The sequence below is a fragment of the Corvus cornix genome, chromosome 2, assembly GCF_000738735.6.
Source record: "Corvus cornix cornix isolate S_Up_H32 chromosome 2, ASM73873v5, whole genome shotgun sequence".
Classification (NCBI taxonomy): domain Eukaryota; kingdom Metazoa; phylum Chordata; class Aves; order Passeriformes; family Corvidae; genus Corvus; species Corvus cornix.
The window spans coordinates 53,677,764-53,694,355 of record NC_046333.1 but is presented as its reverse complement, the minus strand read 5'-3'; the positions used below and the strand labels follow the sequence as shown (position 1 = coordinate 53,694,355).

General features: G+C 37.5%; 1 protein-coding gene across 4 annotated transcripts in view; it reads right to left on the bottom strand.

Moving 5' to 3' along the window:
- ICA1 (islet cell autoantigen 1) overlaps positions 1-16,592 on the bottom strand; it is a 69,065-nt gene that overhangs the window by 13,321 nt on the left and 39,152 nt on the right. For all 4 annotated transcript variants that reach the window (XM_039549116.1, XM_039549117.1, XM_039549118.1 and 1 more), the window contains exons 8-11: positions 11,774-11,899; positions 11,493-11,591; positions 4,032-4,126; positions 1,981-2,030 (exon numbers count right to left, since the gene is read on the bottom strand). In XM_039549116.1, coding sequence (XP_039405050.1) covers positions 1,981-2,030; positions 4,032-4,126; positions 11,493-11,591; positions 11,774-11,899 — 370 coding nt within the window. The remainder of the gene's footprint in view (positions 1-1,980; positions 2,031-4,031; positions 4,127-11,492; positions 11,592-11,773; positions 11,900-16,592) is intronic.

Here is a 16,592-nt window from a genome sequence, read left to right as displayed (position 1 = left end):
ATCTTAGCAATGGCACAGACCTGCTAGTGTATGAAGACGGAAAAATTTAGAAGACCAGTTAGAAGTTTTTCAAAACACTTCAGTTCCTTTTAGGGGTGATGGAGAAAGAGACAGAACAAGGTATTTATATTATGGTGAAATATTTTACAGTCTGTAAGTAACTGAGATTCTAGAAAACATCTGCTAAGAAAAAGTAAGTCAGAGTTTGTATCCATGAATATTAAAATATCTTATCAAAGATATAGCTGATTTAGCTAACTGCAAAAGGGGTGAAACTTTGAAACACTGGAAAAGTCCTAATATTGTGTCTTTATTACAAAAAACCACCCAAACAACAACCATAATTAAACAGGGTGACTCAAGTAACTGCGAGTTACTACAGGCTAGTAGATCAGCGTAACTCCCAGTTAAAACATTACCCCAATGCCATTCAGCATGGGATTCAGCAAAAGAACGTGAGCATAATAAATGCTCCTATAATAATTTACTGTTGCTTTTATGGAAAGCAGACCTAGTTGAAAAAAAACCAGCTAATTTAATTCTTCAATATAACTAAGAGCTTTTTTCAGTAAAGATATTTGTTTAGAAACAACTTGACTTGCACTGCACAGCCTTCCAGCTAAAAAGTTAGCACTGCGTTAACATCTATAATGAACATATTGAATGGATTAGGAATGTGAAAACTAACAGATGTCAAAAACACATTGTTAGGAGAAATAATTGCAAAGTAGAAGTGTTTCTAGTTTAGATCTGCAAGGCTTACTGTTTTATCCATTGCTAGTCAATGGCTTTAGCAGTCATCTGGAAGTAAACACAAAATCACTCTTGAAAAAAATGTGCCAACAACTAACAGACTATTAGAGCTGGTCAGTCATTCCAGTCATTCCGTTTCTGTAGCCAGAACTGGGAGAATTTAATACCACCAAGTCATAAGTTATATCTCTAGGAATACAAGGCATGCTGTAGAAAGGACAAATGAATCCTGGAAAGCCGTGACTAAAAGGAACTGAGTCTTGGTAAATAATGCATTCAGATATGAGCTTCAAACTTGATGCTGCAGCAAAATGGGATGTCCTTCTTGGATACAGAAACAGGAATGTGATTTTACCTTCTAGAAACATGACAGATGAGAACAACATCAGAAATGTCTTGTCTAGTTATGTATTTCATATTTGAAAAGGGATGTTGTACAGTGGAATGGAAACAAAAACTTCAAAAGTAAAGATTAGATGATGACTTCAAGACATCAATACAATTAACCCATTGAAATAAAGATTTCAGAGTAGTCTTGACTTTCATGTAGTACCTTTTAAGTATCTTAATGAAAGATAAAATATATTAAAATTATTCTCCATTAATTTAGTAGAAAAAGTTAGATCGTCTTGAAGAATTCCACAGATGAAGATTCCACTTTTTCCAGCACTTCACCACCCTCACTGCAAGCACTTGTTTCTTAGTGTGTACTCAGAATTTCCCTTTCTGTCAGTTGTGTCCATTCCCCGCTTTCTTTCACAGCGCACGTCCATTCGGAGCCCAGCTGTATCACTGGGTAGTAACAACCCATAAGGCCATTGGCAGCAGCTGAGTATGATCTTGCCTCGCTTTTGGGCAGAAGTTCCACTGAATTCATCAAGTTTTTCACAGAGAACAGTTTAACCACTGGAATAAATCTAGTGAGCAAAGTGGCACACTTTCCTTGTCTCACCTACTACCCTGCAGGTCCCTTTCTTGAAGGGTACTTGCCCCGTGTAAGAACTAGGTTTTGTAACACAAGCTATTTGACCTATCTGAGAATGACTGAATGAAATGCAGTGGGATGAAATATGTAAGAGATTGGTTTTAACAGGTTCTCCTGGCCTTAGGTTTCATGCATTTGTAGGGATTTGCTGGGTGAAGCTTATACAGGAAATAAACCAAACCAAACAAAAAAATCCAAGTGTTACAGCACTTATGGAGTTATGATAACATGAAATAAAATACCTGAATAGTTTGATTCCTTGGTATGGCTCTCCTCATCTAATGAAATCAACCTTAATTTGAAAGAGTAAGAAAAAAAAAGGAAAAATAATTCTAAGGCGCTAAAATAACAATACATTTTCCTCTTTTTGGTCAAATCATTACAGATTCATATCAGTAACAAATAAACAGATGGACTCCTGCATTTGCTGGTCTGTTTGTTACCTTTTATTGTTTCATTGGCAGAAGTCTGTTGAAAATGAAAATTAGATTGAACTAGCAGAACCTACCAGCTTCCATTTTTAGTCTGACTCCACCTCTGATGAAAAGGGTCATGTATTCTGCTTTTCCTTTTGAAAGACATCTGGTCTTTCATAACTATCATGAAGGAGCTACAACTGTTCCCCAGCCCCCTCCCCGCTTCTCCCCCAAAATGACAACCAACCGCTTTGCGCTTCTCTTTTTAACAGCAACTAATTAAAAATCAACAGTCAGGAGAGTTTTGCCCCTTGTCAGCAGATTTCTAAAGTAACAGATCAGCAGCATTGATGAAAAAAGCTCTCAACGGGAGAAAAAAAAGGTGTGGTTTACATGCAATTCTTATACAAAGGTGATCTCTCCAATGAAGAATACATCCTTTCTAACTGCTATGACTTTGTGTAAGGCCTGTCAAGGAGCAGGGAATGAAGCAGCCACAAGGCTGTGGTGGTGAAAAGGGCTGTGTGGGCACATTCCTCCTATCCTCTAGTGACAGGACAGAAAGAGACACCTCCCTTGCTCTTGGGGGTAGGCCTGTGGTAGAGGAAAATTCCATTCAGGCCAAATTCTAGAATAATGAATGTTTACTGTGAATGAAGAGCTCATAAGGATTTAACAAGCTTTGTTTTGTGTAATTCTTCTCGAATCTTAGATGTTTGTTTATGGTTTTAGACAGCAAAAGGGTGACATATTTTTTCCCTCAGTTTTATGCCAGACAAGGACAAAGATAATCCATAAATAAACACAAGTACAATCATGACATGGCATCTGATGCATTTCCTGGTAGGTGCCAACGCACACATCTTGCATAAATCACACATTCATTCTAGAACTTTATATTCAACACTGAGGAAAAGAGCTATTTATTAAACTATTACTGTCACATGAGATGCAACAGATGGAGGTAAGTGCTGTGAAGACAACCACCTGCCAAATGGTACTTGGTCAAGTCCTTTCTAATGTCAACAGCACCAAATCTGACCAATTTATAAAGTGCTATTGGTCAGTGGTTCTGAATCTAAACCAGAAAAAGGACAGAAAACCTAAACTCTTTAAAAATTCATTATTATAAATAGCCAAGCAAAATCCACTAATCAGTCAAGCTGTTCTCTGCTTTTTGACAACTGATCCTTTGCTGGGTGCTTCATTTAAGCAGGGATAGTCAAAACAACAGGTGGCAGCAGGATTATATCAACATTGCATCTCCTGGCAACCGAATCCTGATGGTCAGGTAGGGGAGGGATCACATCTCTTTCTCCTGTTCTCCTCTCCCCACAGCAGTCCATTCATAAGTCTCTCTAAGCTCAGAGCTACAGGTAATTCAAAACTTGACAGCATCAGCTCACTTAGATGTACCTTATACTAAGTACCTCCTGCTTCATTGGATTACTAACCGATGTATACATTACAAAAACTAATCGCTGCCTGGAGCAATCAGTAATCTATATCCTATTCCCAGGTGAAAGGAGATGCTGCTGAAAGGAGAAATACAATGCTCATATATCTTTCTCCCCTGTATAGCTGTTTACCATTTCTTTTAATAAAGAAAAAATGAACAAAAGCTGAAAAAAATTAAAAAGAGGACTAAGAAAGATGAAAATCACATAAGGGCCTTTTTAAAGCTCTTAATGTCACCATCAAGTTTATTAGTCTTCATGTACACATTACAACATTTCAGGAATTTTTCTGTTGACGTAACCAGTAGAATTAGACTAGCTGTGTCTGTATCTCTACTTATGTTTGGTGACTTAAGCAACCAGAAAGCAGATTATAGACAAAAATAGTTATTATTTTGATATATAGGACATGTGACTTACTGACTCTGCTGATCTTCCACTGAATTGGTGCTCTCACTCTGCAGGTCCTCCTTTTCCGCTTTTTCTGTCAGTTTATTCATAGGATCTTGCAAGCTCTAGATCATAACCATAATATAAATGTAAAGAAGAAAAAAAATTAGAATCAGGGAAGCTAAAGTGTGTCATTTAAGACCAAACCTCATTCTAGAGCCAACAGAAATCAAGCAAGAACGGTTTTGCACTATATCGAAATTGTATCTGACTCAAACAAGCAGAATTAAAAGTGTTAGAAGATACTCATTCAAATTGAGTCTATGAACACACTTTATATAAGAAGGTGACACTTGGCAACTTCTATACTCATGTTCTGTTTCTAATATTTCTAAATGAATATTTCTAAGTAAATATTTCCAGTATTTCTAAGTAAATCTATCTATACCATGTGCAAAGCAGGCACAGGTGGTGTATTTCTTTGCTGTTTTGGGGGTTTGCTTATTTTTTTCCTCCCTCTTTTCCTTTTTAGTTTTAAGATGAGAAAAGAGAATTCTTTACATCTGTTTGTTCACCATATACTGCTTCTTTCCTTATTTATTCTCTTTTTCTCCCTCCACAACTATTCACACAAACTTGGCAACTGCAGTGGTAGTGGGAAGATACTGCTTGTATCCTGAATCTGAAAACAAGGGTTAAAATCTTGGATGATGGTTTGACAAAGGCCAGGTGTAGTATTATGAAACCCTACTGTCCCTTTGCAATCTGAAAGGCTGTGCTACAAGATAATGACGTGCAGTTTCATGGTCAGCATTTTTATAACCAAAATTTGGAGATGGGAAGAAGCCAACACAAGCATTATAGACTGACTCTTTGAAGTGATAAATATACTATTGGTTGTCATTGTTATGCATCAATTAGGAATTCTGTCTGAAAAATGAAATAAAGGAACACAGTAATTAAGTAATAGCAGATATTAGCCATGTAAGTATTTCTATTTCTGTCAAATGGTTTTGCTGTGAAGGTGAAAAAAATTTCTTCTTTCTAAAGTCCAACGTGGTTTCTGAAAAATAAAACCATGTTACATGAGAAGTCTTGACCATTTGTAATTAAATTTATTAATATTGCTCTCATAGTCATAGTAGTGCATCTCACCCCAGCTTCTCTTCATGCTTCCACAAAAAGATAAGGGTAAAAGAGAGAAGTCACTTTTTGCACCACATCTAAAAACCACAAAAATGTAGTGGCTTTGCGTCTGGAATGTGAACAAAACATTAACGTGTTTCATGAGAAAAGTAAAACAAAAAACCACGGCCTAATCAATTGAATAAAAGTTAAGAGTGCCCAGCTCATCTGTCACAAGAAAAGCATTCCGAGACATGTTGCAGGTCTTGTTTGCACTGCTTGTTAACCAGGACAGAGGAGTCCCCAGAAGGAGCATTCCAGTTTCTGCTTGGTTCAGTACTTGTCTGTATGAGGAATCTACACTTCAGTATTTTAGAAACTAAACTTACAGATCTGTCATGTACTGCAGTTGCTTTTTTCTCCCCCTCTCACTAAGTTAATTCTACCTAGAACTGCTGATTAATTTGTCGTAAGCACCCTCAGCACTACAGATGTGGTCAAAAGATGAAGGTCACAAAAGCAGCAATAATAAAGGCCCTAAAGAAATTAACCTTATTCTGTGGTTGCCACTTTTTTTTTGACACTGCAACAGTGTTAACCAGAACCCCATGTAAGTATACTTCTTGCATGCTGAATAACAACACCAGCCAGCTCAGCTAGGTAACCTATGAATGAACGTCACCCTGCATTGGTACTGGGTACTCATTAGACTGAACTTCTCATGCTATTAAAATTAATGGAAATTACTTCATTGACTCTAAGAAGACCTGGACTACAGTTCAAGAACATACAAATATCCGCTACACTTGCACAGAAGTGCAGTGTAGAGAAAGAAAGCAGCTTTGCATTATAGGGACTGTGCTGCTTTGGGCACTCGAACCACCATGGACATCTTCACAACAGGACACACAGTCCACTGAATCAGGAGGTGATGGTGAAACATTTTGTGGTGCTCTGCTTGCTACCAAGTATAGCACCTGAGAGCCTGCTCCAAAAGGGTTGTAAAGGATTTGGAAAAAAACCAGAACTACTTTAACCACTGCCTAATTATACAAGTTAAAGAAAATTATTAGAAGTAAAATCTTCTGCATATTCACCAAAAATATATAGGTAAATAAGCATCCTTCTTTAAGGACCTATATTTTATGAAGTTTCCTTCATCAATGTTTCAGGAAATCCATATTTAAAGGACTGTGATCAAACCACGGAAACAGCATATAGAAATGGAGTTCACAAGTACCTTGGGAAGGAAGCAGCATGATAATAATGGCAGTTACTATTTCCTGTATTAGAAAAATAAACATAGCTCTGAAATACAGCTTCGGTTTTAATGGCGATTATGATAAAAATTGTTAAAAATAAGCAATGATGCAATAATTCCATGCAACAATTTTATTCAGACAATATTCCCTCAAAATCAGATAGCAAATAATGAAATTATTTTCCTCACCCCTGCCTCCCTCTACTCCACATCCTGAGGTACACTACAAACTGAGGTATCTTTTCAAAAAGATTTTTAAAAGCTAGACAATGTGCATGAAATGAAACGGAATGTTAAAAAGCCAATGTCAACTGTTTTCTAAACATGAACCCACAGCAATGTGATCACTACTCTCAGCAGGCATAGAAATGAAACCATGATGTTCTCTTAATTGTTTCAGGTTATATTAGAAAAAAAGGGAAGAAGCCCCATCATTTAGAAAGTGTAGTGAATTAACAGAGTTACGACAACCCAGACTGAGATCAGAGCAAGCACATCTCAGTTGCATGCACCCCTGCCTTGGCTGCTCAGAGCACACAGATGTGTAACTTCACAGCACTCTTCTGGCTGCTCACGGGGACTAGCACAGATTTTGTTGTGAGCTACACCAGGTATGTGGCTTAAAGTATGATCCTTGCATATTTAGAAACCTATCTTCCTAGCTTCTTTAATCTTTTACTACAAAAATCAGAATAAGACCATACACACTACCAGAGCAAGTTCAGAGTCATTCATTCTGCCTGATGTGTCCATCTCTAACACCAGAAGTCACCAGCGATATTTCACCTGCTCCCAGTACTCAGAGTAAGTATCCAAGCCAAGGGATTCCTCCACTGTAGATTTAACTCTGGTTCCAGCTCAGGCTCCATTTCTGACTGCTACTCACTCACTAAATTCCTTCACCTGCATCTAGGCTGCTTTCAAGTCAAGCCAAGATCATCTGGACTGCAGATAAAACCTGCCCTCTGCAGTTAAATCATCGGTGTTGACATTGCACTCAGCTCACCCATAGCTCCTCCCAAGTGCCTTGGCCACCTAATGCACTTCTTGACTGAGAAAGAATCAAAGCAACACAGCTAAGGGCAGTTTCAGGAGCCAGGCATACATCCCAAGATGTCACAACATTTATGATGAAGTGCAACATCACTGAGGAGACAGAAACTTGAATGTTTCATTTGGGGGGAGAGCTGAAGAGGAAGAGGAAAAGCAGGTTGTCTCAGAATTTCCTCCAGACATTCATCAAGAAAAGAAATACCACACCTCCTCAAAACCCTTAGAGATAAAAAATCATAGGCAATCTTGTCTATGAGTAAAGTCATGGTGCGACAAACAGAAACAAGAGAGGATACCGAACTACAGCAGAGGTCAGCAGAAGGCAACAGTGTTGTAGCATCTGTTTGGACAGAGTACTCCAAAGGAGTACTCCATGTAAGGAGCTCAGGCAGCAGTATTCCACTTCACAAAGTAAATAAAAAAAACAGTACTCCACTTTACAAAAAAAAATAGATGCATTGAGATTTATGCCTTTTGACTCCCTTACCAAGCCTATTATTATTTCTAGGCTAACATGAACTCCTCAGGAAGTTTGGTATCCTAGCATTTAAATGTAAAAATGCAACTAATTATTCTTTAAGTAACTAAGGCAAATAAATGGTAACAGAAACTAGAAAGAGGTATTATTCATGAAAAGTAGCCCCTGAAATAAACTTGAATTCATTTGGTATATGTTTATTTCAAGACAATGAAACCTTAAAGGCTTTACCAAAACAGCAGCCCATCATATGTAATATTAAAGTGATAGATACAGTAACTTTTTACATCACTACACATAGAGTTGTTAGCACATTAATAATCATCTTTCATCAAGCATAAAACTCAGAGTTAGGAAATACAGCTGCAATAGCACAATTATACTGCTCTCTGCATATACCCTGAAGCGAAGAAAACAAATGGGCTGCTTTTCATTAAGGGAGTTTGGCAACCATCTCTAAAGACAGTGTTTTCTTTCCAGAAACAATCCCAAGAGGCGTTTCAGAGTCTCTTTCCTGAGGTAAACCTGGTACATGAATATATATTTATACTACAAACTACAACTAGCAATTTTCTAGTACATAGCACCTCTTAATTTTTCAGTAGGAAATTCTACATCTAAGTCAAATATTAACTTGTAATAATTTCTTGTTTTAAAGCAAAGCAGTAGCCCTACATTCACGTATGCTTAGTTTAATTCAGTTTAATTTGTATGAGCAAGATTTTGTCTTTTATGGAATCATAAAATACAAAAATTATTTACAAGCATCAAATTCAAAATTTTAATTTAAGAAAGACCCCTTTTATGGTGTAAGGCAGGGAAAAATAGTGTAAGAAAAATAACTTCCAATTAAATGTAGGAATGGGCACACTGAAATATTTTATGTGTATTTTAAGCCATTATGTATTCTGATTGTATATTTTAATGCATAAAGTCAACAATAGACATGGCATCTTCATTAGGTACAGTTTTCAACCAAAAGTTTCTCCATCAGAAACTACACTACCTTAGATCAGCTACAGCTGATTAAAAAAAATACCACATAATCTCAATGTAAAATTAGTTTCCAGCTCCTTTTTAATATATAGCCACTCTGGCACGAACATATGACATGAATGGTAGGGATTAGTTCCCTAACCATAATCATCTATTTTTATTCCACACCCAGGTTTAGCAGAGGTGAGCTGGGACTCACCACACCCTTCAGAAGTGACAAACAGAGCTCACTTAGCCTAGTAATGCATCTGAAGTAGCAGCAGACATCTATTCTCTTAGGAAACACAATCTCACCCGATGCAACCACCGAATTTTGATTTAATCATCTTAGTAAACATTTAATGCTCAGAAACTAATAGCTGGGGGACAAGAGATCATGGAGAAAATTTTGGTATAGAAAATAACTCTAGAGACTGAAAGAAAAAACCCCTGATACTAAAAGCCAGTAACACAGTCTTATTCCCAAGCAGCTGTTTTCTGAAAGCACAGAATTACATGAAATCCTATAGTTTTAAACTATCTCCTGATTGGCATCATTTATCAGTATACATATGAGTGCAAAACCAGGAAATCACATCTTTTCAGTGTAGGAGATGAGCAATATAATTGGTTAAGATTCTCATAACAAAGTTAGGATGCATCCTAAACAATCCTACAATATTCATAACCATTTTTACATTTACTTTTTGCTTCAAGGGAGTACTTGTTACAAGTGTGGGTTCAATATAGATGGTATTTCTTTATCATAGATTCCCAATCTAATTGCAAATTTAAATCATAGTGAAATGTTTCACACAAGGAAGTTCAAGAAGTACAAAGCATCCCCAAATATCTCTCATCCTCCATCACAAGGGTACACCAAAACAGGTGCATTTTCTCTCCAAGTTTCTCTCCAAGGTGTCCAAATGTTACTATGTGTCTTGAAACATCCTATGTGTTGTTCAAATTTTTAGATACAAAAGAGCATGAAGAATACCGACCTAGCAACAATACAGGCTACCTACACAAATTAGACTGAAATTGTTTTGGATCAAAGCAAAGACAAAAACATCCTCAGAAACCTTTTAACATCAGGAAGGTAAGCGAAGAGCCCACAAGCATGGTGCCCAGGCTCCTGAGCAGAACTCTGGCCAAGCTAAGCCCAGGGAGGGGGAAAGTAAAGGGGACACTTTCTTCCCTGGTTTGGAGTTTAACTGGTGAGTCTGAAGACAATTACTAGCAATATCAAGATAGCTATGCCCAACTGTCTCCTGCTGAAATCTGACTGTAAACTCTGACTAAAACCCATCTTCCGTGATGCAGACTATGAAAGAAAGAGGCTTACAGTTATGTTAACTTCATAGCAAATGAGGATTTCTCCTGCAAGACAGGATTCTTCAGAGGCTGGGTAAGATGAAACAGTTTATAAACCTCCTCAGTCACGAAAAGATTGAGCCTGAAATTTGTTTGGTCTGCTGTGATGTTTCAAGCTGCAGAAGTAACAGTCTCCACAAGCTCTTTATGCACAGTTTAGAAACTGCTCTGTCCCATCCCACATTCTAGAAAACATCTTTAAATATGGCATAGTAATGTACAGACAAGTTTGGTAGTCTGGGGTGAATTACACCTTATACCTTCAGGTGCTTCTTTTCCAGGAGCTCAGGGGGAGCCACAGGCTCTAAGGCATAATGCAGCCCAACTTCCATTTGACAAATGCACAAGGATTTCATGGATTGAGGCTGTGACTTGAAATCATTGTCAAACTGGGTTGTCTCTCCAAGCAAAGAGTGGCTTTGCGCATGCTGTTCATTCCTCACTCTCCTACCCGTGGCAACCCTTCTATCAGACCTCTGTCACACACACTATTTTTCTCCCATGCAAATAGTAGCCAATCAAGTAGTTACTGCACTGCCCAAAATAACTACAGGACAAAAAGGCCTATGAGGATAATTGGTAGGTTCATGAAATTTTTCACTGTTCTCCCATTCCTCTACTGGGTCTCAAATTGCAACACATAGAACAGCTTCATATGCAAGGAAAACATGACCAGGAAAACACACAAAGCTTAGTGATTATTTTTAGATACTTGGCAAAACTCTGAACTCAGGCTTCAGTCAGATATTGCACATATACCATACTGAAAGTTTACAAAGGATCAGCAAATACCACTAGACTACAAAACAGTATTTCCCAGTAAAGGGTTAAAAAGTGAGTACAGATGGGGGAGCCCTGAGTATCCACTTACTCATATTCAGTCCAAAAAAGGTGTTCTTAAAGACTGTGAAAAACAAATGCAAAGGCAACATAGTTAGTATTAATTCACTCCTGAGATTTTGGAGAGCAACCTAAATCCCTAATTCTACTAGATGAATAATCCAACACAATCCCACAGCCTTTAATAATGTCTTCCTTTGAAATATTCCTTAGTCACTGCACTAGACATACAATTTTTTATCCTACTAGTTAGATGGACATTAAACAGAAAACTTAAAAGTGTCAGAAAATATATGGGAAAAATATCAACATGTGCTTTCTACATCCTTGTATGATCTCTTACCGGTTATCACTGGGCAAACATATATATCTATATATTTCTTACCTTTAACATAGTGAATTCATATGGCTGATAACCTTTGAAACTTTCATGGATGGCTGCCATTGTGTGTGAAGTTTTTTCCCAAAAATGAAGCAGTGTTGTCTGTAAGGCAGGGTAAAATTTCAGCGCCAATGTTAAAACAAATCTGTTTTCAGTGCAAATTTCACATCTTCCCTCCAATGCTAGTTACATATTCTTACAGTTGACTATTGCCATGGTAACCTCTTAAAAAACCACATTAGCAGGAAAACATTCTTTCAGAGGTCAACATTTTCCTTGGATACCTGATATGTTGTTAACACATGAGAAAGGAGGTTGCATCTGCTCGCTCCCAAAAGATCCACTTTTTGACAGACATCAGTCTTCAGTTTGTCAAAGTTGAGTTTTGCATGTCGCACTTGTGCTTGAACCTTCAAACAAAGGAACAATTGTTTATGTAGTGTTTTTTTCCTCCATTTTTAATGAAAGAGCAAACTAATACAACATCTAGGAAAATCGGACAACTGAACAGACTCAATTGCAATTTATATTTTCATCAATCACACTGAAATTAAGATAAAACAGGCTGATAAATGGTACTCTTCCTATCGTCTCTGTTACTGCTTTTTGTGATATATTCAGTGAAGAATTTTTGTTTTCTAACCCCTGTTTGTACAATGGATATTAGTATAAAATATATACTGAAAACAATTGGAAAACATACTTATATTGGTATCTCTTTCAAGAATGACAAATTCAAAGGCCAACCAACAAATTTGTAGCTAAAAGTTTACTACATAATATACAGGTGCACAGTCAGAGACATTTCCATGTACCTATAGTAAGAGACAAATCATGCTGACAAACTTTAAAGTCTTATCTGCAATGATATAGCACTTCAATATCTTTGATCTGCTACAAAAATTTCACTCATTAAAGTTTTCCTTCTAAAATGGGAGCGCCTTTCCTGTTTATTGCTATCGGAAAAATATCAAGTCCCTTTTTCCTACCAATTAACAATTTCAGTTTCAAAAAGTTTTTGTTTTTCAAACTATTTTTCTACCACCTGTTAAGTACATAAAAATGTACCTTAAGTACATGTATAACACCCTGTTCCACAAACTGTATATGCTTGACAACAACATTGACATGATTTTGTATCATGGTAGAAGGTTGATGTGGGCATTTCATACCCAGGAGTTCCCATTTTTGTGATAGCTTTGCACACTACCCAAATACTATATTAATGAAAGAAATTTGTTTAAATTCCGTAAACACATTTTGTTATAGTTTTCTTCCAATGAAATGGGAAGCACTCCAACCACAAAACATCATGAATGTCCTATTACTCTTTCACAGTTAAAATATTTACCCAAAAAATGAAATGTTTTACTGTGAAAACAAACTACTGTAGTAAATTATACATTTCTTTCCTTTTGTGGCCTAATTCCAAGAGTAAACTCATTTTGTCCAGAATATGCAAACTCAATCAGAGATTTGACAAACATGTATGCTCCTGATCTTCAGAAGTGAATCTGGAACTTTGCAGCAAGCTCCTTGTGCAGTAAGAACAAATACATACATCTCATAATGCAATCTGAAACGTTATGGTTACTGTACTTCTAATCTTATTTTCCCAAACCCAGAGTATACAAGACCTCCAACCAGGCAGGAAAACAGCCAAAGATCTGCATCACAAATTCACCAGATAACCTACTCATACAAACTGTGGGACTCTTGGATTGCTGGACCCATGGCAACTTTATTTCACTGATCAGATCAGCTCTGCATAAGCAATACTGCACATCAGCCTAATCTGTTCATAAGGAAGAAACTACCACAACTCAAAATCTCTCATAAATGCAGAATCTTACACATGAGATTTTAATAACAGAAAAGGATGATGCCAAAGAAAAAAAACTCGAACACTTTTTCTTATTGTAGTAAAGAGCAGAGCTACTCTACCTTTACAAAATAGCTTTGTGGTTACTGCATTCATCCAGAAGAGGAAGTCTTCCAAGACAACTCCACATATTATACACCAAGCAATCAATGAACAAATCTTAAGCTCTGGTAATAATAACTACAACTGAAACTTCTGACTGGATCCAGTGCTCTAACCACGTGAGTAAAACATCTCACTGATGTTGTCTTGCTTGTCATCTTTGCATGTTGAAGAGTTCAAAAACAAAAAAGGGGTCTCCAGAAGATGGAAGACTTCTTAGGTAGTTAGGAGATGTTTTAGTGAGGTAGAGACAGATTTGAATTTCCTCAGAAAAGAGGAAATTGCCCCAATAGCTCTCACTTCTTAGGCAAGCATGACAAATGCTAAGCTATGACATAAAAAGCAAGGAATAGCTACTGCCAAGATATCTACTATGAAGTACAGTACTTTGTGAAAAGCACAGCTGCCTAGTCAAAACAGCACATAGGTAAAGAGCTTATGAACCTCCAAAATTGAGCAGCAACGGAGGAAGATAGGAGCAGCGGCAGGAGGAACGTAGAAGCTTTATCCAGTGCTGGATAAAGACATTTGTCCTGTGTTAGGTCCTCAAGTCCTCTGTTTGCTTTAGCTTTAAGTGCCTGAGAGCACAGTTACAACTTTAGTGTGAAAAGGAGAGTTGTGAAGAAAATCATGGGCCTGTGCAAAAAGGAACTTATAACCGAAATCCAAACACGGGGTTACGCACACCTTTTGCCATAAAGAATCGCTGCGATGGGTAGGGAATTAAGTAAGAGATGTTGGAGGGCTTTGAAAAAACCAATCTCAGTTACAGCCATGAAAATCCAGAGAAATTCTAGTGATGTAAATGTGTCACATATATAACTATATTTTACAATGGTACAGCTGAGATCAGAATCCCTTTCCTACTCGTTATACCACAGCACTGGTGAAAGCACAGTAAGAAGAGCTGTGGCTTTGTAGACTGAAAGTCCAAGTAAGCAAAGAATATTAGTTCACCATCTATCAGAGATGGTGAGCCACAAGTTAAAAGAAAAGAAGTACTACTAAATATAATTATGAATTCCTACTCCAACTCTTTAAGAAAGGAGAAAAAAATCGATAGAACAAAAGCACCTGTAAAGTTTGAGTTGCGGTCTTCCTGCATACATTCTTCAGGGACATTTAGCAAAGAACAAGGTTGGCATTTATCTTCACTGAACATGTAATTAGTGTCTCTTTTAAAAGCTAAAACATTCATAAAAAGAAAGAGGTGATCTACAACACAATGTGGAACACAACCCCTTATTTTTATCATGTTCCTATGGATGATTCAAGATACTTAATGCTGCGTTATCAAATGCTACACATTTCTCTTGCCAACCAGGAAAGATGTGATACTATGAAAACTATTAAATTAAGGATGCTTTTAGGTTTTTTGATATATTGAAAGTTTATTGAGCAGAAGCATTCTCCTTTTTTCAGCAGCAGTGCAGGATAACCAAGAAAGAACACCACACGCTACATCAGCATGACCTTTTGCTTTTTATCTGTGCCAATAAATGAATTTTCAATTGAAATTATTATTAGACATCTTTTAAGATTACTTGTTGGCTTCAGGAATTAGGTGTAAAAGCTTAGTGCTCACAAAGTGCTTACACAATCTACTTAATACCACACAAGTCATCAGAATGAACCTTTGGTTTTCTACTCTAGGGAAAGCTCATATAATACATACTAATCTTCTCCTTTCTCTGCAATTACTCTTTAAGACATGAGAAACAGGACCCCACTGTGGTCTCAGTCCTGCAAATTTTTATTCATATATTTATGTTTATTAAAGCTGAACATATAAAAGTTCTTGAAATTCCTGGTCTGAAAACTGTCAGGATTTTCCTGGCCCTAGGAGAACTGCCCTGATCCAAACACAACTTGAATTATTTGATGACAAACAAGCTTCTAAGCATCTGAAATTAAAGGTGCTAGATGTGAGATTTACACTATACGAGAAATCTTATGGTACTCTTGACATAAAAAAGATTATTACTCTGTCTTTTTCTAAGCAGCAACCTAGAACAACCTGCTTTTAATTTCCCAATGCAAACACCTAAGTACAATATTCACAGAGAGCACACAGAAAACATAAATTTGGAAAGCAGTATCTTATTCAATCAACAGCTTGATAAACTACAAGATGCCAGATAAACCTGAAATAATTTCAAAGGACTGAAATATATAAGTAAATAAAGAAATGCTACAATCCTAAATCCTGGGGGCTCAAAAGTCAGATTCTAGAATGCTTGACTCTAAGGGCAAATATTTGCTAACGGAGTTTCTTAAACTATCACAAAATGGATCAGGTTGGAAGGGATCACAGTGGGTCCTCTGGTTCAACGTCTCTGCTCAAACAGGGCCATCCCAGACCACATGGTACAGGAGTGTGTCCAGACACTTCTTGATATCTCCAGTGATGGAGACTCCACAGCCTCTCTGGACAATCTGTTCCATAGCGTGGTCACCTGCACAGTTCTTCCTCATGTTCAGGTGGAACTTCCTGTGCATCAGTTTCTGCCTGTTGCCTTTTGTCCTGTTGCTTGGCACCACTGAGAAGAGCCTGGTCCATCCTTTTGGCACTCTCTCTTCAGATAGAGACATTGACAAGGTCCTTTCTCAGTCTTCTCTTCCAGAATCTGAACAGGCCCAGATCCCTCAGCCTTTCCCCGTAAGAGATGCTCCAGTCCCTAAATCATCTTTGTCACCCTCCACTGGACCCAGTCCAGCAGTTCCTTGTCTCTTTTTCACCGAGGAGCCCAGAATTGGACACAGCACTCCAGGTGTGGCCTCACTAGGGCAGAGTAGACACGCAGGACCATCTCCCTCGACCTGCTGGCAATGCTCATCTTAGTGAATGCCAGAATACCACTGGCCTTCTTGGCCACAAGGGCACCGCTGGCTCATGGACAGCTTGTTGTCCAGCAGTACCCCCAGGTCCTTCTCCACAGAGCTACTTTTCAGCAGGTATGCTGGAAATCCTTATTTGAACAGAAAAATTCTAATCTTCAAGCATGCTAACATTAAAAAAAAAAAATAATGCTCAGACCCAGTTAAAAAACTCTATTCAATATGTTCAGTTACTAAACTACAGATTTGTCATGTGCTTTCAAGGAGTCTTTATATGTTGT